General features: G+C 47.2%; 1 protein-coding gene across 2 annotated transcripts in view; it reads right to left on the bottom strand.

The window, feature by feature from the left end:
* WDPCP (WD repeat containing planar cell polarity effector) overlaps window positions 1-23144 on the bottom strand; it is a 2342145-nt gene that overhangs the window by 1252295 nt on the left and 1066706 nt on the right. For both annotated transcript variants that reach the window (XM_086927625.1, XM_086927624.1), the window contains one exon: window positions 19098-19707. In XM_086927625.1, the coding sequence (XP_086783751.1) occupies window positions 19098-19707 (610 nt within the window). The remainder of the gene's footprint in view (window positions 1-19097; window positions 19708-23144) is intronic.

The following is a 23144-nucleotide window of genomic DNA, read 5'->3' as shown; positions in this document are numbered from 1 at the left end:
GCCACATTACTGGACTGCGCTGTTTATCTGACACACGTGAGGGGTAGGGAAAGGACGTGAGGGGGATCACCAGGGACCATCACCGGTTGTTGTGTTTCCTTACTGAGGCGGCACCTTATGCACTCCCGTCCCTTATCCACCCAACCGCCCTTTAACCGTTTCCTCCCTCCGTCTGAAAGAGTCCCCGTATACGAGCCCGTACCTTGCGGTGCCACACTTCTCCAGGTGAAGTGTGGCTGGGCGGAGCGTGGTTCTGTTGGCCTCCTGGCTGTACTGCTGTCGGTCTCTCCCCGTCTCCTGCTTCGGTCTCCTTCAGCAATCCGGTTCCGGGTTCCTTCCGTCCAGCGGCGAAGACGTCCGATGCTTCCTGTGCTGCTCCGGCGTTCGCGCCCTCCTGTTCGAAACCTCGCGTTATCAGCGCCGTCGTGGGAGATGATTGGACATCAGGGGATGACGTCACCGATGAAGGCCCCGCCTCCGGGTAAGCCCAGGAGGCCGTGGAAGGTGTACGAACATCCTGTGTGCGCCGAGGCGGAAACGAAGAGGGACAAACATCAGTAGCAGAGTCGTGGCAGGTAGGAACCCCCTGACAGTGGTGTTGTTCGGCTCTGCATGGCATTGTCGACGTCGTCTGTGCCGGAAGTGACGTGAATGGTGCCTACATGGGTGACACCCCAGCTCGACTACTTTGGGTTCTTTTTTTGACTTTTCACACCAGAAGAAAGGAGCCACAAAGAGTACTGATCACTGATCGAAAACTTGGGTCCTGAAAGTGGAAAAAGCTTAAGTTTATAAAGCTGTTCAGAGAGCAGGGAGGATGGGCAAGTCGGTAAGGAATCTGCATCTAGATAAAGCCTCTACCAGATAAGGCGTTACCAAAGGTAAGTAGCATCTGATAGAGATTTCTAGCCGCAGATTACTTACCTTACAATAGATAACCAAGTAATACCTCCCCGGAAGAGGGTCTGCAATATAATTTCACACTAAAAAGTCCTGCAGGACTGAGCAGGCAGAGTGCCTGTCCTTATGGACCTGACTGCCCAGGCAGTAGTGCTTGGTAAATGTGTGCAGTGATGCCCACGCGGCTGCATGGCAGATGTTCAGGACCAGGACTCTGTGTGCTAACACAGGGGAAGCAGCTTTGCCTTTGAGGGAATGAGTATTTAAATCCTCAGGGGATTGCTTCTTGGCGAACGGGTAGCAGATTTTGATACAGAGCACCATCTATTGGGAGATGGTCCATTTCTCTAACACCTTCCCTGTCTTGATTCTGACATACCCCTTTTGTGCGGTCAAGGTAGAACAGCAATGCTCTTTTCAGATCCAGCCAGTGAAGTTGCTCTTCTTTCTTAGAGGGATGAATCAGAATGTAAAAGATAGGCAGGGTGATGGGCTGGCCTACATGAAAGGGAGTGACTACCTTCAAAAGGAAGTAAGCTCTAATTCGAAGGACCAGCTTGTCTGGAAAGCTGTTGAGGAACAGAGGCCTAGATCACAAATTATGGAGTTCACAGTTTATCCAGATAGAAGTTATATCCACTAGAAAGGCTTGTGTTGATAGTAAGGAGCCTGATAAGACAGTTGTGTAGTGGCTTCAATAGAAAACATGTTAGAAAGGTTAAGATTACATTTAGGTCACACTAAAGGCATGATGAAGGTGGGAACAAGTGTTGGAGACCTTTCAGAAACCTATGTACAATAAGGGACTTGAAAATGGACATCTGATCTAGCAACCACAGAAATGCTGAGATCACAGAAAGATAGCCTTTTAAGATGCCCAAAGCAGAGCCCTGCTGGGCAAGAGTAAGAATAAACAAAGGGACCTGAGAAAGGGGATTTCTGCACACCATGCCACAAAATTGCCCCAACAACACATTCTTGGTGGTGGCGAACAGATTTACCAAGGTTCTTCCCACTGCTGAAGGAGGCCTTGCACCACCTCTGGATGGGGACTCCGTTCTTGATCCACAAGGCATATTCAGCTGATTTTGTCTGCTCTGGCGTTCAGAGATCGCCCCACGGGTTAAACCACCATGGAAATGCCCTGACGTTCCTGCCTTGTCAAGAGACACAGGGCCTCTTAACAAAGGGTCCACGACCCCACCTCTCCCTGTTTGTTGCAGTATCACATGGCGGTGGTTTGGTTTGGTCCGTGAACGCCTGCACTAGCCTTCCTTTGATGGAGGGTAGAAAGGCTTTCAATGCCAATCGGATCGCTCAGAGCTCCAACAGATTGATGTGGAGTCCGGGTTCTGCTGAACACCAGAGTCTTCTGATCTACACTTCTCCCAGATGGCTGCCCCAGCCTAGGAATGATCATTCAGTCTCTACTGTCAGGTCTGGTTGGAGAAGGGAGAGGAGTCTGCAGCTGCACAATCGCAGTTCGTTAACCACCACTGTAGATCTTTTGCAGTGCCCTCCGAGATCTGGACCATGTCAGAGAGATTTCTCTGATGCTGCACTCACAGGAACCTCAGGTCCCACTGCAGAGCCTGTGTATGCCAGTGGCGGTACAAAAGGGGGTGGTGATGGACGGAGCATCTGAATCAATCAAACACTCACACCCAGTCAAAAGATCTGGGTTTAATCCATCACCGTTCTTTAGCCCACTCTGCCACCCCAGTTCAGACATGGCTATATGCAAATCAGTCTGTCCCTGTGCCTCATGGGAACAGTCCAGCCCGAACTGCCAAGCCATGTCTTCCCTGTACCGGAAACAAGCTTCCGAGGACTGGTTTCTGGCATTCCAGCCATCTTCAGCCCGGCTTGCTTGAATCCAGTGGCAAAGTGAGCAAGGGACTCACATCTGAGCATACCCTGCCACACTTATGGTGGCCAAAAGCGGTACAAAAGGGGGTGGTCATGGACGGAGCATCTGAATCAATCAAACACTCACATCCAGTCAAAAGATCTGGGTTTTAATCCATCACCGTTCTTTAGCCCACTCTGCCACCCCAGTTCAGACATGGCTATATGCAAATCAGTCTGACCCTGTGCCTCATGGGAACAGTCCAGCACGAGCTGCCAAGCCATGTCTTCCCTGGACCGGAAACAAGCTTCCGAGGACCGGTTTCTGGCATTCCAGCCGTCTTCAGCCCGGCTTGCTTGAATCCAGTGGCCAAGTGCGCAAGGGACTCACGTCTGAGCATACCCTGCCACACTTATGGCGGCCAAAAGCGGTACAAAAGGGGGTGGTGATGGACGGAGCATCTGAATCAATCAAACACTCACACCCAGTCAAAAGATCCGTCCATCACCACCCCCTTTTGTACCGTGTATGCCAGTGAGCATGTGTCACAAGTAGGATGCAAGGAGGCCATGAGACCTCATCAAAACCAGGAATCCCAAAACTGCAGTGTGTCCAGAACAGTTCCAATGAAAGGTGAGTGTCTGAGAAGGGGGTCAGGTGTGACTTCGGCACATTGATAGTGAACCCTACAGAGAGTAGGCGATCCATCATAGGCTGGAGCTGTAAGACAAGAGCCTGGGGTGAGCCCACCTTCAGCAGCGGTAGTTGAGGTAGGGGAAGACTGGCATCCCTGATCTCCACAGATGCGCTGCAGCCACTGCCATCACCTTGGTGAACACCAGAAGGGCGCTTGTAAGGCCAAAATAGGAGCACAGTGAACTGAAAGTGCTTGTGCCCTACAGTGAACCACAGGTAACATCTGTGGGCAGGAAGGACAGGTTTGTAGAAATTTGCGTCCTACAAGTCCAACGTTACCATCCAATCACCTTGGCCCAGGACAGATGGGACTTGAGTGAGTGTTAGCATTTTAAATTTCCCTTTTTTCAGGAAGAAATTGAGGAGACGCAAGTCTAGGTTAGGTCAAAGGCTTACGTCCTTCTTGGGCACAATAAAGTAGCAGGAATAGCAACTGCAACCTACTTCTGATGTCACCACCCTCTCTGTGGCTCCCTCGGCCAAGAAAGCCACACTTTCTGATGGAGTAAAGAGATATGGTCCTCCATTAACCTGTAGCAAGTGGGTGGCATGAGTTTAGAGGTAGTCACCAAGAGTACAAAGTAGACTCTTAGAAGAATCTGGAGAACCCAGAGGTCTGATGTTATCGGCCTCCAGTCCTGCAGGTGATGACATTTCCTCCCCCAGCTGGGTGGTCGGAGGACAAACTAAAGAGGTCTGGAGGCTGCGGCTGCCAAGGTAGTGGTGGAGTGGACTGACCTCTGGCTACCTTGCCCACGGGGTCTGTGGATACCACATCCCCAGCCATGCAAGGGCTGAAAAGCTTGCCTGGCATGGTGGCTTGGCATGTAAAGACACAGCTGGAAGCCGCTTCTCTGGCAACAAAAGAAGAGAAAGGCAGACCGGGGCAGGTGAGTAGCCCTGGAAAGGTCCAAGTACCTGGCCATAGCTCTACTATCCTAGAAGCGCTCTAGTGCTGAGTCCACCTTATGCCAGAAGACATGTGGGCCATTACAGGGCATGTCTATTAGGGAGGCCTGGATATCCATAAAAAATCCAGTGATTCTCAAACAGGTGTGGCATCTAAGGGCCCCCGGCGATGAAACTGCACTGCCTCGGGAGTCGCGCAGAATCCAGTCTACAGCCTATGGCGAACTAAGCGGAGTCCCTCCCAACACCAACAGCTTGGGAGAGAATGGCTAGGGTCTCCTCCGAGACTAAAGGCAGCACATGTGCAACCAAGTCGCAGAGTGAGTGGGAGTATCAGCCCAAAAGGCATGCGGTGTTCACCGAACGCAGTGCCAGGCTGGCAGAAGAAAACATCTTCTTTCTCAAGGTATGCAGCCAACTGCATTCCCTGTCTGGTGGAGTGGTAGGGAATATGGCAGAATGTAGTCTGGAAGTGGAGGCTTGGACCACTAAGCTTTCAGGGGTGGGGTGTTGGGTAAGAATGTCAAGATCTCCTGGGTCCGGTGATGGCAGCTGGTGATTCTCCTATACACAGGGCAGTGCTTAGACCAGGCCCTGATGGAGACACTCCCGGTTGAAGCACCTCCATAAAGACATTCGTCTTGACAGCCACAGAGGGTAGTGTAAGGTCCAGGATCTTGGCCACCCTTACCACCACAGCAAATGAGGCTCCCTCCTCTGTGGCCCCAGTAGGAGGAAAAACAACGATAGTATCTGGGGCGGAGTCCCATCCACTGGCATCCGTCAGATCCTCAAACCAGTTGTCTTCCTTGGGGTCTATGGTTGGTACTTTTAAGGCTCCAGTGGCCCTTCCCAATGTTCTCCTAGCCCTAGCCCTTAGGAATAGGGCTCAGGCTCTGGCCTGGATGGAAGGGCTCCAGTCATGACAGATAATGCCCCTCTGGCTCCGTGTCGGGGCTAAGTATGGGGGTGGCGCCAGCAGGGCAGGGACGTCGGCAGTGTGGCCTGCACCATAGAAAGTCAGGCGGCTCGACAGGTGTCGCTCTGGATCTATCCAAGGGGTGTTACTGGCACCGGGAATAAACCTGCCGTTGGGAAACCAGAAGGGGCCTCTTCAAAACCCGTGGGTCAGAGGGTGTGCCAGCCGGGAAGGGCTATCCAAATATGATGCGCATGGCCTCATAATACTCACTGAATTGCTCAGGCGCAAGGAAACTCAGGGAGGCAAGAAGACAGCTCATGGTGCAGGCGCAACCATGGATCAGGCTTCGTGTGCCAATGTTCTCTTGCTTTGTAAGATTTCTTCAACAAACAAGGCAAAGTTCTTCTTTTTCTGGGCCTTGCCTGGATGATTTAGACTGCAATGATGATCGATTGCTCCGCGACAATTTGTGGAGTTGCATGCTGAGTGGCAAGGAGCTTGAGGGACTGCTCCCTCAAGGCCTTGGGATGCATGGCGTGACAATTGTCACAGATCTTGGTGTTGTGATCGCGCACAAGACGTCAGAGGAGATGTGGATCTGTCACCGATATTTGCAGATGACAGGCGCCATAGGGCTTAAAACCAGCCTTCCTTGTGAATATCCCTGCCACAACAGGAGATAATGTCTCGAAATATGTTTGACAAAAGGTCAAAAAAGGTCATTCAAAAAGTGACTGAGGGTACTTCTTCACCTGATCTGCACTGACTGGCACAGAAAGAAAAGAATTGATGCAGAGCGCTTGAGTTGGCCTCTACTTTGGCACTGTACAACATCACTTCCCGTACGGATGATGCCACTAACGCCATGCAGAGCCAAATGGCGCCACTTACCGGAGTGCAGGGGTACTGCTCACCAAAACATTTCTGGATCCAGTCTGACGCCTGAGGATTATTCTAAAGTAAGGAATCCACAGCTGGATGGCTCCATCAGATTTGTAAGATCGCTGAGAAGTACTCCCCATCTGGTGAGGGAAGCATCTGTCACAATGGTCTGAGTGGGTAGGTCTTGATAAAAGGGAACTCTTTTGAGAAGATTGTGTTTGTTGAGTCACCACTGAAGGGATTGTTGAGCTTGCAGAATAAATTGTATTTTCCTTTCCCCAATAGACATGGTGTTGTGACCATTGGTCTTCCAAGCATTGCTGTAATAGTCTTATATGAAGTCAAGCATGGGGAATTAGAAACAAGGCAACGCCATTGATCGTAGGAGAGAGTAAATCTGTCTCACTGATAACTGTGTGTTGTTTAGAAATATGCAAAATTTCTGAGAAAAGGCACACACTACAGCCTCAGAAAGAAACACTTCTTCTTTGATGGCTTCAAGAGATGCTCCTAGGGTAATCCAAGATTTGAACTGGAGACTTAGTGGATTTTTCTAGATTCACACAGAGACCTAGTCAGTCTAATAAAGGGACAGTGAAGCCAAAATCTCTCTGTATTTGGCTTGCAGTAAGAGCTTTTATCATCCAATCGTATAAGTATTGGTTGATGAACATTTTGTTTTTATCAAGGAAGGCTGATACGGCTGCCAACCTGTTGGAAAAAGTTCTGGGTGCTGATATGAAGTAGAACGAAAGTACCTTGTATTGGTAGCGAGTTTTGCCAACAAGTAAGCAGAGAAATCTCATGTTTTTTTTCTGTACTGGGATGTGAAAATACGCTTCACCAAGAGATACACTGAGCATATCAAGTCTCCTTTCTTGAGTTGGGGATAAAACTGATGTAGTGAAAGCATCTTGAATTTCTACTTGTACATGAATTTGTTGGCTTGTCTCAAGTCTAAAATGGTTTGAATTCTTTCCTTGGACCTTTCTCGGGAACCAAAAATACCTTACCCTCACTAGGAGGAAGCGACCAGTTCTATTTGTTATTGGAGTAGAGATATTACGTCCGTCTGAAGATGAAGCAGCTGGTGTTGTGGAGCTTGCTTTGGTGGAATTGTGGGTGATGTAGACTTCAACTGGATGTTGTAGTCGTTTTGAATAATTTGTAAAACCCATTGGTCTATGGTAATGCGTTTCCAATCTTCCATTTGTTTTGATACACTGCCTCTCTACAGAGTGGTGAACAGAAAAGCGGAGTATTCTGCTCATGGCTTGTTGTTGTTTGAGCATGATTTCTCTGGAGCGGATTCCCTACAAGACTGTTGTGGCTGCTGCTGTCTGCTATGAGTAGGTCTTAGGGAATAATACGGCTGGTGAGCATTACAATTTTTTTTATATGTACAGGATAATGCCTTCTTCGGAATTGGGTCCAACAATAATCTGTCTTCTAATGGACTATACTCAGGGATCTGGAGCCCATCCTTAAGATAACTGCCCAGGGCATGCTTCAATTGCAGATATTTATAGTGTTCCAGGGGTGCCAACTGGAATTCTGACTGCAGTTCTGCAAACAACAACACAGCCTGTCTCCACCTCACAACCCCCAAATGAACAATGTCTATTAGTTTCCATTTTGTGAAGCCCTGTAGTCGACCAACCTCCCGGAGCATCTCACTGGTCCACAAATGAGTCTGCTTCATCAGCCGCTCCGCCCGCCCCGCCCAGGAATCGAATATCCCTAGTCCTTGCCATCCGTACTAATTGAGTATGCGGAGGCATACCGTCCTGTCTCTCTCGCCCCTATAGTGTCCGCAGGTAGCCGTCTGCCCCCATCGCCCAGTGATCGACTCTATATGCTGGATCGTTCCTATCTGCAAAGACCCAATAATTTATGACCATAAGTCGTGAAGCCCAATAGTACTTTTTATTGTCTGGAATGTCTAACCCTCCCTCGTACACCCCTTTCTGCAGTTTGGCCAGTGCTATCCGTGCAAGCCCCTGTCCCAGTATGTGACAGGGGGTGTTTTGTATGACGTATAGAATCCAAAGTAGAGACATCATTTTGAAGAGAACTGCTCTTCCCATCAGGGAGATTGGCAGCTTCCTCCAACGTGCAACGTCACTCTTCAGACAATTCAACTGCGGCTTTAGATTCCCCTCCAAAAACGCTGGATTCGATTTTTTGATCTGTATGCCCAGATATTTAAAACTAGTTTTAATCTGGAGTTTGGAATCAACCCCCAGGTGCGGGGGGCCTGTCCGACAGCATATATAAGAGGGATTTATCCCAATTGATCTGATACCAGGAGTAACCCTCAAAAAGCTTGAAAATCTGGAGCAACCGGTTTATCGTATATGGTCATCTTGTTGCATATAAGAGGACATCACTGGCGTACAATGATATCCTTTCCTCCCACTGGTCGCCCCCATGGATACCCAATATTATTGGATCCCCACTGACCCATGCGGCCAAGGGCAGAAGCGCCAGTGCAAACAAGATCGTCGAGATGGGGCACCTCTGCCTTGTGCTCTTCCGCAAAGTAAAGGAGCGCAACACAGAGCCATTAACCCGGACCCTTGCCCAGGGTTGCGTATATAGCAGCTTAATCCAGGACATGAACCGGGGCCCGAAGCCTAACCTCTTCAAGACTTCAAACAGATAATTCCATTCAATACTCCATGCGGGTGTCAAGTGACAACAGGGCCGCCTCCACCCCCGGACTGGTCCTTACCAGGTGCATTGCCATATACAGTCGTCGCAAACTGAGTCTGGTTCTGCGGTGAGGCAGGAAGCCCGACTGGTCCAGATGCATCAGAGTAAGAATGGGCACTAGAAGTCGATTCACCAAAATCTTAGCCAAAATTTGAACTTCTAAAATTCAACAACGAGATCGGCCGTTAAGAGCCACACTGATCCGCTAGCTTACTAGCCTTGGGGATCACAACTATTGTCGCTGTTCGCAGGTCAATCTGCAGTAAACCACGGCCCCTCACCTCATAAAAAATGGCTAGAAGGTATAGGGCCACTGTGGTGGCTGTACATTTGAAAAGTTCCACCTGTAGCCCGTTGGGCCCCGGTGCCTTCCCTGCCTGCAGCTCTTGTGTGGCTCCCACTATTTCCTCCTCCGTTATTTCCCTATCTATAGAATCCCTATCGTCCTCCACTAGAACTGAGAAGTGCATTTCCTCCAGAAGTTCACAACAGTATTGGGCGGACCTAACCAGAGTAGAGTCATAGAGTTCCTCATAGTAGTCAGCGAAAGCCTGTGCTATGGCCTCTCCCTCTGAGTGTGTGTTCCCAAGCCTGTCCTTAATTTCCACCACGAAGTTCTTCTCTCTATCGCATTTTTCTAGCCATGCAATCATTTTATTAGCTTCATCTCCCAGGTCATATACTCTTTTTTGTGTAGCCAAGGCCGCCAACCTAGCTGCGTCAGTTGTCATATCTTGCAATTTGCGTCTCTCAAGGATGACTTGTGATATTGTGTCTGTTGTTCCTGGGTCTGATAATAGTAGGGCCATTGAGGGGATAGAACCCTCTGCCTCAGTTGTGGTCTGGTGTATCGGTGTCAGATCTGGGAGCTACTGAATTGTTTCTTTTCCTCTAGACGATTCATTCTTTCCATCTCTTCGTCAGCATGTGAGCCCAAGCAGACAAAACCTGAGAAAGGCAAGTTTGTTATTTTTAGCTGTGCACCAGGTTTTAGAGATGTTAGACTAAGCCCTGATAATTGTAAAGCAATTCCATGCCAGTAGGTAGTAGTTACTAGGTCTGGCGAATCAATGGAAGTACTTAGGACCTAATTGGAGACAATCCACCCTTCATTCAAAACTTCAAGGAAGTCTTGTCTTCTATCTCTTGATATGTCATCTGAGAAAGGGAGCAGGTATTACCACAATTTTCCGTTGTACCTGCCAAGAACAGCTGAGTAACTCATTAATTTGAGGGCTATGGATGCAGATCTGCAAGCATTTCTATCTACATCTATCATTGTTCTTTTTCTTTGAGGTTTTACCAATGTCTCTGATGAGTATGTATGTTTTTTGCACACTACAGAGACTATAACTGAGTTCCTGGCATAAGAATTTGGGATCTTGTGCAGCAGCTTTGCATTTTTTTATGAGAAGTGAAGTGGCTAATTTTAAGGTGGCTGGGGTTAAAACAAAATCCTTCCAGGAGCTCTGAAGTCCAGAACCAATGTTAGTATTGGCTTGGGTGATGCTCTGGTTTGTTTACATTACCACCAATACATAGGAGTGAGGGACCTCTCTCTGTATACTGAGTTCTGCTGCACCTTTAACCAGCATGTCCATAAATGGTAGAATAACATCTTATTGGGCCGATCTTAATGGAGAGGTTGGAGATGATGTTTGAAGTGTAGGAAGTGTCAGTTATATGGCTTCTTGATGTTCTTGCAGATGTTGAGGATGTTCTCCACTTATGTTTGTCCGGAGTACCGGATGTACAAGGTGGTGTGGCCTCTTCCAGCCTTTGCACACTTGGACGCCTCATGTTGTAGCAGGTTGAGTAATAATACATTGAGGCACCAGAGAATCTGGCAGAGGTGGTTGAGTGAGGGCCATTAAGGTACTTGCAGCGGGTCTCCTGCAAGTATAACGCAGGTTCAACTACAGACATCACTGAATCAGTGTGCATGGAAGAAAATGTATGTACAGAACCTGAAGAGTGCCTCGATGTCGATCTTCTTGACATGGATTAGAGTGTAGACTCTGAAGTCATGAACATTCTTGGTGTTGAAATGTGATGTCTCAACGGCGATGATGAACTGCAAAGTTTGCTGAAGTCAAGTGTCGACGTCATGGGAGTTGATGGAGTTGAAGGATGATTTTGTGATAGAGCCTGTGTTGTAACTTACCCATCGAAGGAATCTGCCTCGACGTCGACAGAGTAGATGTCCTTGGCAGCAGTACCATGGGAATGCTTGGTACCCGAGTTGTCAGTGTTGACTAGGCTGGAGCAATAAAGCCCCTCGGCGACGAACTTGTCAATGCCGATGGCTTCGAAGTTGACTAGCGCTCTCCAGAAGTACAGGGTGTCTGAAATAATGGTGCTGGTCATTCAGATGTTTTCTCTCCCTGGCTATCTCTGTAAGTGTCTTTTTTGCAGGAGGAACCTGATATAGAAGAGGAGGCCCTGTCTTATTTCCTCAGTTTTCTTCTTTTCCCACTCTGCTTTAAGATCTCCCAGTTTGCCTCTCAGGTGTATTCCTTTTCTGTCCTCAAGAGCTCTTTTTGTAATTTTTTGAAAATAAGGATAGTCTTTGACAGTATGAGAAGCTGGAAGACAGACCACGCACAAATCATGGGGATCAGAAGTAGCCTTCTTTCTACCACAGTTGGAGCATTGCACTAAAAGTGAAGGCATAATAAAGAGAAGAACATTCTTCAAGAGATGTCAAGTTAATATTTGAATAATGTATTTCTGAAGGGAAATACTCAGAAGAAAATGAGATTGAAGAACTCTGAAGTGTCCTGCATGAGCCAGAAAAACAGATCTGAGGCCTTGCAGTAAACTGTCAGTAGACTGCACGCTGGGTAATGAAAGCTGCTGTCTCTCTTAAGGCTACAATGTATGCTGAATGCAGCTGATACACTTTTGACCTGACAACAGTCATGGCTCACGGGTGAGAGGGGTCGGACGGGGTTTAAAAAAACAAAAAAAATAACTTACCTGGTCACGCGCCGCCTCCGCTCCTGGCCAGGTCCCGCTGCTGGAACAGGAAGAAGCCATTCTCCCTCCCCTAAGCAAATCACAACACTGCATTGGCAGCGTTGTGATTGGTGTGGCTAGCGCCCAGCTGGGGGCCTGTCAGGAGGCCATTTTCTTTATGTAGGTGGCATGCAGCCTACATAGAAAAAAATTTAAGAATGCGCATGACTGGTTTGGTTGGCCCCAGAGGGCCGAACAAACAGTCAGGGCCCACAACAGTGGACAAGCCACTCCTCCCCGATACGCCCACCCGCCAGCCCACAACCAGGCATACCCTCACATCTGCCCCAAGGGCGGCTCTAGGCTCATGGCGGCCCAGGGCAGGGAGCATAGGTAGGGGGCCCCGGAAGAGAGGGTCCGGGCAGGGCGGAGCGCGGAGGCCTGTGAAGAAGGGGGTGTCAGGGTGTTTGGAAGTGGAACAGAGCCGGAGGCCGCCAAATCCCTGCCAGGGGCCGCCACGCAAATATGTATCCATCCTCAGAGGATTATTATATTAAAGAAATATATTGGCGTGGTGGCCCCTGGGGTTTGGCGGCCCAGTGGAGGTGCACAGCTTGCACATGCCTAAGGCCGCCCCTGTCTGCCCCCAACCAGGCATACCTTGTCATTTGCTTTGTCACAGCGCGAGAACCAGAAACATAAAATGGTATTTAAAATACCATTTTATGCTTCTGCTTCTTGTGCCACGAGAAAGCAGACAGGCGACTCTCCTCCGCCCCAATGGAGGATCCGCCCCTGCCTGATAAGCACATTCCCATTCATTTTTCTTCAGTTAGATCAGATTTTCTGCACTAAATGCAGCATTGCGGTTCGTATATTACGTATGACAGTATTTATCTACAGAATAATGCAGCTAAGCTGGCCTGTCCAAGAGGAGTCACCATACTGTTGAACACTGGGGTGCCTACCTCCAACGTCAGAGAGAAAAGTGTGTGCATATATCTTAATGAAAAAAAAATAAGGCTTAAGATAAGTTATAGTTAGGTATACTTAATTTAGCATTTCTATCCAAAACCAATTTAAACTACACAAACCTTAGAAATCCAAAATGTATAGTTATAACTCCAAGTTTTAATTTGCGCCCCACCCAAATCTTACTATAACTCGCGATCCTCCAAACACACTGTTGTAAACTCGCTAGACTCAATAAATGAACTCAGCCCTCTACCATGCACAGTGTTCTCATACATTATTTCATTTGAGATGTCATCAGCATTAGCACAGACGGCTTTACTGGTGGTTTCCGAAACCATTCGTTAATGCGTGGATACAGGTGAATAGGCAATGCTGGTGCTCCTAGACCTGTCCGCGGCATTCGATACGGTCTCCCATGCTATTTTGCTTGAGAGACCAGCCAGCCTCGGGATTCAAGGTACCCCTTTATCCTGGATCAGATCCTTTTTAAGTGGTCACTCTCAAAAGGTCGCCCTCCAGCCCTTTGTTTCAGAGGAGAAACCTCTGAACTGCGGAGTCCCTCAGGGCTCCGCGTTGAGCCCGCTGTTTGTTAATGTATACCTCTCTCCCCTGGCTTCAGTAGTAGAATCATATGGAGTCAGAGTGATTTCCTATGCAAACGACACCCAATGGGTGTTTTCAATTAAGGAAAACTCGGAAGCTACCTTCTCGAATTTTAGACGTTGCCTGTGCAAGATTTCCACCTGGATGGCTTGCAATATGCTTAGACTCAACTCTGACAAAACTGAGGTGTTGTTTTTCAAATGAAAAAACCCTCTTCCACCTCTACTATGGTGGCCATTGGAATTGAATCCTCCTGCGGAACCGGTGGTTTCAGCCAGGAATCTTGGATTGCGGTTCAATAATGAGTTATCTTGCAAAGGGCAAATCGAGCAGGTCTCTGCGGCCTGTTTTGGTAAATTGCACATGATTCGTAAAATTCTCCCTTTTCTTCCTCGGGAATCTCGCCGGACAATTGTTCACTCGCTGGTCACCTCACATCTGGACTATGCCAATAGTCTGTATGCTGGGGCTCCTGCCTACCTGATTAGACGCCTACAGACTGTTCAGAATGCGGCAGCCAGGCAGATTTTGAACATCCATTATCGCCAATCGATTTCTCCTTACCTGAAGAAGCTCATCTGGCTGCCTGTCACAAGCGCATTCAGTTTAAATCAATGGTGTTGGCTTTTAGAGCATTGCAGGGCAAGGGCCCGGCTTACCTAATAGGCTGATGTAAGCATGCTCAGGCTAACCGCTCCCTTAGATCTAATCATCTCCGCCTTTTGGTGACTCCCCGCTTCCGCCGTGCCAGAATGGGCGGCAGAGCATTTGCAGTGATCACGGCCAAAACTTGGAACAGCCTGCCATTGTCATTACGGATGACTGAATCCGAATCTATTTTTCGAGGCAACTTGAAAACCTGGCTCTTCTCTAATCCTTAGTCTGACAATTTGTTTTTCTATCTACTGCCTGTCCTAGTACCGGGACACCCCCGTTGGGGGTAGCTGCGCACTTTACAAGCTTCTAATAATAATAATATTATGAATGCTAAGATTTAACATAATATAAGTGATTTAATCCTGAAAGAAAATAAGCAGTGCATGAGGAAGGCACAAGTTATAGCTCATGCAGCAGTATCTGCTCCTGGGACTCTGGTGCCAATACATCTGTTGAGACAGAGTAGAAAATATATAGAATAGTATAGCAGTACTGGGAAATACTGTCTCCTCTGGCATCAGGTCATTGTTGCAGGAGAGCGAGATATGCCCATTCAGGATGAGCTATTCATGGCTCACCACAGTCCCCCCAAACAGCCTTAGTTTTTTTTCCTTTGTGGTCCTCCTGTTTTCTGTTAAGACAGTTTTTCTGTTGGTTGTTCATAATAAATGTTGAAAAAAAACTTCCAGAACAAATGTTTAAAAAAAAAAGGAGAAAAAAGTTATTTCCAGAACTAACCTAACATCTCAAAAGCTAAAGAGTTTATACCAATAGTAACCTTTCTTTTCAGGTATTACAGATACTAAATTGCAATTAAAATAGATAGAAATGGTAAGTTAAAAATCTGCATTCAGGTGGCTTTATAGAAGATGGTACGTTAGTAATAAACAATTACAGTGATATTTGATTGTAATAAACATAACACAATCACTCCATCAGTTTTCTTTTTCAGGACAAAACTACAATTTCTGTTGCACAACTATCTCATAATTTAGAACATTTATAGTTCAAGATGATAATATGGTAGTAGTCATCATAAAACACTGAAGAAAAACAAATTAATTGGACTGTTAAAAAACCCATAAATGCTGTGCATGTCCATCTGTTAATTATCTAAGTAATTTGATATATATGAAACCATAGACAACAACAATGCTTAGAGGAGATTTTTACAAATGTCACCACCCATGCCAAGCCACATAATGACATTAATCCTGGTATTTTCATAAGTACAAGTTTTGCATTATAACAATGAAAACGTCATAACTAGGAACTTTTGATGTAAAATAAAAAGGTAACTGTAACTACATTCTGTCCAACCGGTGCTTTTCTTGAAGTTGACTGTGTAGTGTCCTAGTGAATGTATGAGGTTACAATGCATACATTTACAGCGCATGCACTTACAACACAGTTTTTACACCGAAACATCCACTACAACGCATTCCATTACATCGCATGACACTACATCGCATTTTAAAAAACTACCTTTACAACGCATTCCATTACATCGCATACTACCTTTACAACGCATACCATTACATTGAATTTAAGGTAAATATTGGATAGTATAGGGGTAAAAATTATTATTCTAACTCCAGGGGGTGCAACAGTAGGGTAAGTGTTGGATAGTGTAGGGGTAAAAATTACTATTCTAACCCCAGGGCGTTCAACAGTAGGGTAAGTGTTGGATAATGAAGGGGTTAACAGTTACTATTCTAACTCCAATGGTATGCGTTGTAATGGTATGCGTTGTAATGCCTGCATTGTAGTGACATGTGATGTAGTGTCATGCGTTGTAATGGTATGCGTTGTAATGCCTGCGTTATAGTGTCATGCGTGGTAAAGGATGTTGCGATGTAATGCATGCGTTGTAAGTGTAGTGCGATGTAATGGTTGCGTTGTAAAGGTTGTTTCCCGTCCTAGTACTGCAGTCTTTTCATGATGGAAAATGATGGCCGTAGTATGTATAAGTGTGCCCTGAAATAGAAATTTGTGCAGCCATAAAGTTAGAAATAGAAGTATTTATTTTTCTGTTATTGACAGTTCGTCTTTGAATCAGACATTTTTTTACTTGGTTTCCATTGTTGAATTAAGTGTAAAAGGTTCTGATTTACAGTTTGGACTTAGTTTGTTTTGCACAGCTTTAGACGATAAATTGTTAAATGGAATGCTTTTTCAATGAAATATTGGTAGATATTAGTAGATATACAAATGTTTCAAAGTTTGTAGCAGTGTTACTTGAATGTTAATAGGTTAAGCATTCTTGATCCCAAGAGTAGTTTGCTGAACAGGTCACAACTCAGGTGAGTTTCAGTAGTTATTGCTCCTAGAACAGCGTTACAAAATTCTTGAGCTTCGTGTTGTTCATAAATAGTGAATTAAATAGCACCTCTACACATACCTACTGTTTGTGTTATGGCACTTGTAGAACGGTATATATGGTTGTCTGACCCTATCTTACAATGAAGATTTATCAACGTTTTGCAGAAGCGCTGATATACAGGCTAGAGGATAATTTCTTAGACAGATGATACAATGCAGTAGCAGTTGACACCATTCTAATTTTAAACCTGATGTCTTGTAATTTATTTGTGTTTAGTTTTCTGTTTTTGTTTTTTAATAAGTGCTTCCAATTCTCCTTTACCATTGTAGTTAGTTTAACTTTTTCTTTTAAAAGACCTTTTAGGTCTTCACAAAATGGGATATTGGTCAAGATGAGGAGCGTATCTGTTTCGCAAATGTTTGTATTCAGTTACACGGCTTCTGTCTGTATTAATTCCTGACTCATCGAAATTGGTAATACACAGTCCTGTAAGTTTTTTAACTCGAGAAAAAATATTGTATGCCTATTTGAATAATGTTGAACCAATGTTAATGAGTGCATAATCTAAGCTTAGTCCTTGGTATTTGTGCATTGTTACCATATAAAACAAATAAAGAGGAAACGGTTCTCTACGAATATATAAATCTTTCAGTAAGTAAGAATCTTGCCGCACATGGGAGACATGCTTTTGATGTTTAATGTGGTCGAAATTTACCACAATAAATGAATTATCTAGATTTTTTCTAGATGTAACAGTCTACTACAAATCCCACTGCTTATTTACTAGTCCTTCTTCTACATTTAAAATTTGATTTAAAATTACATGACAATTTTTACATAGCTGTACATTTTTCTCCAATCCATCTGTACGTGACACTGATTATTTTCACATTTTGTAATTTATTAGCTAAAGTTTTACTTTTGGCCACATTTAGTCCGTGATTCTCCACTTCATCTTTAAAAGGAAGTTGTACAAGTGTTTCTTTTTCCAGATGTAGCATTTCAGAGCTTGATCGTGCACATTCTTCTACAGTTAGCATTAAACAAACAAACAACAGGTTGTGATTTTGAAAAAAGGTAATGCATAACCAGTGGCGGCGACTCCTCTATGGCGGATGAGCGTTGCCCCACTGCTTTCAAACAGTGCAGAAAACAAAACCATAAAATGATAACTTTCCTGTTTGCTATTGCTTTGCGGATGGGCAGGTGGGTGGGGCTGCTCTGCCCACAGAGCAGGGCAGGAGCGCTTGCCCACTCCTAAGTGCCCAGTGACTGACTTGTGAGCCCTTCGGCCACCCAAATCAGTTATGCGCACTTTCCCCCTTCTCCATGCAGGCTGCATTACAGCCTGCCTGGAGACAAGGCCACCCCTACAGCCCCTGGCTGAGCGCCTTGTCACTGCGCTCAGACCAAACACAACCCTGCACTGCAATGTTGTGATTGGCTGAGGGGAGGGAGCCTGGCTGCCTGCTTCTTGTTCCTGAAGTCGGAAGCAGGAGAGCAGGAGCAGAGAAGACGCAGGACCAACGGAAAGGAGATTGCGACATCCGCCTCCGCGCCCGCCGTCCCCACCGACGAGTCATGCCAGCCGCGACTGTGCATAACTTCAGAAGGTGCATTAAGGTAAGGAAATAATTCTTGTATTTTGTGTCCGTAGCATAATCATTGCTTCATTTGTTTCAATGCCAATGCGAATGTCTTTCCATTCCTTTGCATATTGTTCACTGTTAGCTTGCCTCATATTTTGTGTTAATTCTGTGCATGTGACATGCAACTAAATGTTGACATTGCTTACACTTACCAAACAATTTCAAATTTGGTCTTGCAAACATTTGTTGAAAATCGGTTGACCTTTTACAGGTATTAGTTGTTATAAGTCTCCAAACACAATCACATGTTTTGTTCTGAGTACCTCCTGAACACGAAAATTAACAAACGGCAACATTAAGATAGAAACCACACTAGTCAGAGTAAGATAATCTAGGGATCACTTTCCTATATTCTCAGCTGGAAGGAAGAAATGATCTATGATCAATTGTCTTTGAAAGCATCCCCAATAAGTTGACCCTCTCAGGCCAGAGGATCAATCAAAACATAAGGGTAAAAACAAGCACATATCTGCCGGGTTTCGTGTTCTCCAGTTGTGGATTTGGGGCCAGAGTATCAGGTGTGGAGGATCTCTTACTGCCACCGTCTTCCGGATCAGTGATAAGTCATCCCTTATCTGGCCCTCAAGCTTCTCCCGTTACAGACGGGAGATCCTGCCATACACCCAACCAACCCCCTACCCCAACAGTTTCCCATGAGGAGGGTGTGGGTCAGCATTCATCATTCCGCATGGGGAGGGGGGTGCAAAAACCAGACGCACCTTACGCATTCCTTCTCCTTAATCAGGTTGACTCAGATACCTATGGATGCTAGAACTATATAACCACTTATAACATAGAAGTAAATCGGAGAACACAGCTCAACAGGGAAGCTTATAGGCATGATTTAAAGTTTGGCAGATGGGTTACACTGTCACAAATATCCTGCCTACCTTATTACAAATAGAACAAATGTGTCCAAGTTACCCGCCCATCACACTGACTCAGGCCATAAGCCTTTCAAACTAATACTTGAGAGAAATCAGATCCATCAAATTACATAAGGACAATGAAGGCCAATAAATCAATACATTATTAAGACATGTAATAGTGTCAACTTACCAAGTTTAAAGAGAAGTACTCCTATAGGTCCTTTGTGAAACCTAACAAAGAGCAGGTTATGGATATCCATCATACCAGTTGTTTGAGAAGACTCTTGAGAAGTTGTCCACTCCACCTGCACCAGGTTGCTGGACACATCAAAATGTTTACTGAACTGTAAGGTTGCTTTTGATGAGCAGTCCTCTGCAATAAGTTGCAATTGAATTGGCGACAGAGCCATGTCAAATACCTGGAGCTCTCCTTGACTGCTGCCAACAAGAAAGATAGATCCACTAGGGTGCCAGCTTATTAATGCAGGTAGAAGTTCTGCCTGAGCTAGCAAAGTCACCCTGCGGTGTACCTCATACAAAATTACAGTGGAATCCTCACAGCCCAGCACCAACTTGTCCTCCGCGAAGTTCCTGCTGCAACTGATGACTTTTGATCTTAGTGGTATTTTTGTGACAGCCACACACTGAATTTTGTTTTTGGCACACTCGTAGATGCAGTTGTCAGCCATGGGCTCTTTATCTGCACTGATTGACTTCTCCACCGTATGAACTTGATATGGCTGATTAATGCTAAAGCTAGCATGAATTGGATCCCATTCTGTACGGATGTAACTCAAAACCTGAAAGGAAAACATATTTCATATCAGTAACTTAGGGACTACTTGTGCATAGGATTTACTACTATTACCAACTTGTAGGCATAGAAACATCTGGAGTTGAGTAAAGGGATTTGTATGAAAGCAGTTTTTAAGAAGTAATCCTAAGGCAGTAGCATATATGGGCCACTCATGTGCGTGTGTTATGATCTACGTCACTCCTACTCAATGCTAAATTTGAGAAAATAAATAGGTGCCCAAAGTTTTTCTTAGGATTCTGTCGATGACACTGCAGAATGGCAGGATTGCTGAATACCAAGGCTGCTTCATGCCACTTTCTCCCACCACCATACATTCGCTTTCTCTTTATCTCACTCTGGCATGTGCTTTTTGACCCATGTTTTCTTCCTTTGTCACTGTTTGAAATGTTTATTTTCCTACTTCTTTCTCCATTTCGGTCTCTGACTCTCTTGGTCTGAGACACAGTCTGAGGATGAAAAGTAAGGCCCAGTACCCAAATATGGGTATCTGTGCCCACTGCCAGCAACTTCAGACATAAGTTAAGCAACTGCCCCCAGACACATGATTTTAGCTAAATGTCAAGCAAGTTGATGGCCGAAGTTGGGCTTAGTCTAGTCACTACTACCAGTAGAGAGATTTATGCATTTGGAGTAAGGGTGCACTGTTGGAGCCATCTCCCCTTCAGAGTGGGCGGGCACCGTTATCGCGCTTTGGCCGTGTGGCGGACCTTGGGTTGAGGTTGGCCCAGCGTTCCACATCGGCTGCAGAACCGAGCAGCGGAGAACTCACAGCGGATCGTCCGCTGCCTTGGTGGGTCAGGGGGATTGCGTTGGAGTGGGCATGGTAGAGGGCTCTCCCTGCCCTACTGCTGCATCCTGATTTCCCTCCCCATCCTGGGCTGCGTCAACAACCAAGGACCTGCTGTTGGGACTTTCGGCCGCACGTACCGAGTGGCACCAGTTGAGCTATCTGGGAGGGCTCATTGGCTCAAACTTGGTGGTACTGGTTAGTGACCCTGGGCGGCAGCCCCCTTCCTTACGCTGTCGCACCCAGGACTCTTGACGCCGGCAACTGAGCGGCTGGTCACTGGAATTGCAGGGCCCACAGCCTCGACCAGCAGGGCCCTGCTGGTGGCCCGGGGCCTGCCCTACAGTCACCTACCATCCCCCTCCGGGACTACGACTACAGTCACGCAAAGCAAGACTTGTGGGTCCCTCAGTTCCCCTTGAGCCATCAACACATCCCTGGGGGCAGCTATGCGCATCTATCCCTCCCGTCTGGGACCCGGTGCCCTTCCTGACTCTCCGTATCTGTTGTGTTCCTTGTCCTGGTGGACCGTCTGTGTCTCTGGAGGAGGGGGTTTAGCCTGTGGCCTTTGATCGTGACCCCTCCTTCCGGCTCCTCGACGCCGGCTGCACCTTTTGGGAGGCGGTCTGGGCTGTCCCGGGTCGTCGCATTGGCTGTCTGCAATTTACGGCTTCCTGGGTCAACTCCGTTGCTTCATCGGACTTCCAGTGTGGGGTTTGACTGGGGGGTCCTCGAGAGCCCATCCCTTCCGAGGGCCGGATATGGGTAGATCGGACAGATCAACAAAGGTCCCTGCCACCCAGATGAAAATAGACCGCTTCACCACCCCGGAGGGGGGGGGGGGCACTGGGGGAGTGGCCAAGCTGGAGGCACCTCCGTCTGCTGAACTGGCCACCATCCTCCAGGCCATCCATATGTCCCAGACCTCAGTGGAGGGAAAAATTGCGGAAGTGAGAGTGGACATGACTCATCAGGCAGGACCTTCGCAACGTGAACTCCGGGATTAAAGAGACTGAATCAAGGATCTCTTCTGTGGAGGATGACGTGCAGCAACTTAAGGAGGAGGTGGCCAGTCTTCAGTCTCATACTCAAGAGTTGCACGCAGCCAGCTCGGCGGAGGCTTGGACTTGGGCGACGGAGGAGCGCCCTCTGGGGGGTGCTCTGGGTGGGTGGGACGCGGGGGTGGGCTTGGCCGTTCCGCTCCCTCGGCTCCTCAGCCTCCACGTAATCCATCCCGCAGGCGTTGTGACCGGAGGCGGGCCCGTTAGGACTCCTCGCCGGGTCACTCATAACAGTCATCTCAGATCGGAGAGGGAGCGCATACCTGTAGGCGCTCTGGGTCTTCTGGCCGACTGGACGGTGGCGATGGTGATTCCTGGCCCTCCGCGACTGACCTCCCAGACACGGATCTTTCCTATAGCCCAATGCTTTTGAAGGACCCTGCCTGAGCTGGTCTCTGCCCGCCGGACCTGGCTCCGTGGTCGGAGACGGTGCTCTAACCCAGATCTGTTTCTAACTTCCCGATGGTCCTTGTAAACCGACATTCGATCACGAGGAGGGGTCCGCCATGCTTTCCTATTCCCAGGCGTTTTAGTTTGGTTGTTTGACCAGTGTACTAGGGTGTTGTTTATTGGGGGGGTCGACAGATGCTCCTGTTCCTGAAGTGTAGGGTTGGGGTAAGGGTGGAATTTGGGAAAGTTTTTCTCTGTACGTTGTTATGTTTTTTGTTGGTTTTTGTTTCAGCTACCACGGAAAGACACAGGTTACCGGTGGATGGGATGGGTGGGCCCCCATAGCAAGCGATCGCACACATCACTGCGGGCTCCCAAGTGCGTTTGTATATCCAAAGTCATATACTCAGCCTCATCCAGGAAATGCCTACCATTACAGATAACACTTCCCCTGTGGCGCCTCTCCACGTGCTGTCATGGAATGTCAATGTCCTGCTGGACCAGCACAAATGCACTGCGGTACTAAGGTACGCGCAGCGTCCCCACTTGGACATCCTCATGCTTCAAAAAACGCACCTCTTAGGTAACTGCTGCCCCTTCTTAGCTCGCTATGGCTATGACAGGGTGTGGCACTCCGGCTTCTCTAGGGGCTCACGAGGGATGGCCATCCTCCTGAGGCGTATATTGCCCTCTGTCCTCTCCCAAGTCGGACATGACCCTCAAGGCTCATCTGTGACAATTTGCGGATCGCTGGCTGGCTCCCCCTCACTCTCATGTCGTTATACGCCCATCCCTCCTTGCGCCCACACTTAAATACACCGCTGCCCTGCTACACAAAGTGCCGGCTGGCAACATGATCATTGCGGGTGACTTTAATGCAGTCTTGGACTTGGCCCTCGACACAACGGGACCTTCATCTGCTGCACGGGCGGCAAGTGCGAAACAGCTGAAAAATTGGTCTGAGTCTCTAGTGCTCTGCGATGCATGGTGTACTTGGCATCCACGCAGCACCAGATTTACACACACCTCCGCGGCTCACCACACCCAAGCGCGCATAGATGCAATCTTCGTCCCCGCGCCTGACTGTTCTACGATTCTTGATGTCCGCATCCTGCTCAGAGGCATTTCTGACCATTCCCCGATTCTCCTTAGCACAGGGGCCCCCCTCCCTCAGCCCGCCAA

The sequence above is a fragment of the Lissotriton vulgaris genome, chromosome 6 (genome assembly GCF_964263255.1).
Source record: "Lissotriton vulgaris chromosome 6, aLisVul1.2, whole genome shotgun sequence".
In the NCBI taxonomy this organism is placed as follows: domain Eukaryota; kingdom Metazoa; phylum Chordata; class Amphibia; order Caudata; family Salamandridae; genus Lissotriton; species Lissotriton vulgaris.
Note: the sequence above shows the minus strand (reverse complement) of the source record. Positions and strands in the feature narration are given on the sequence as shown.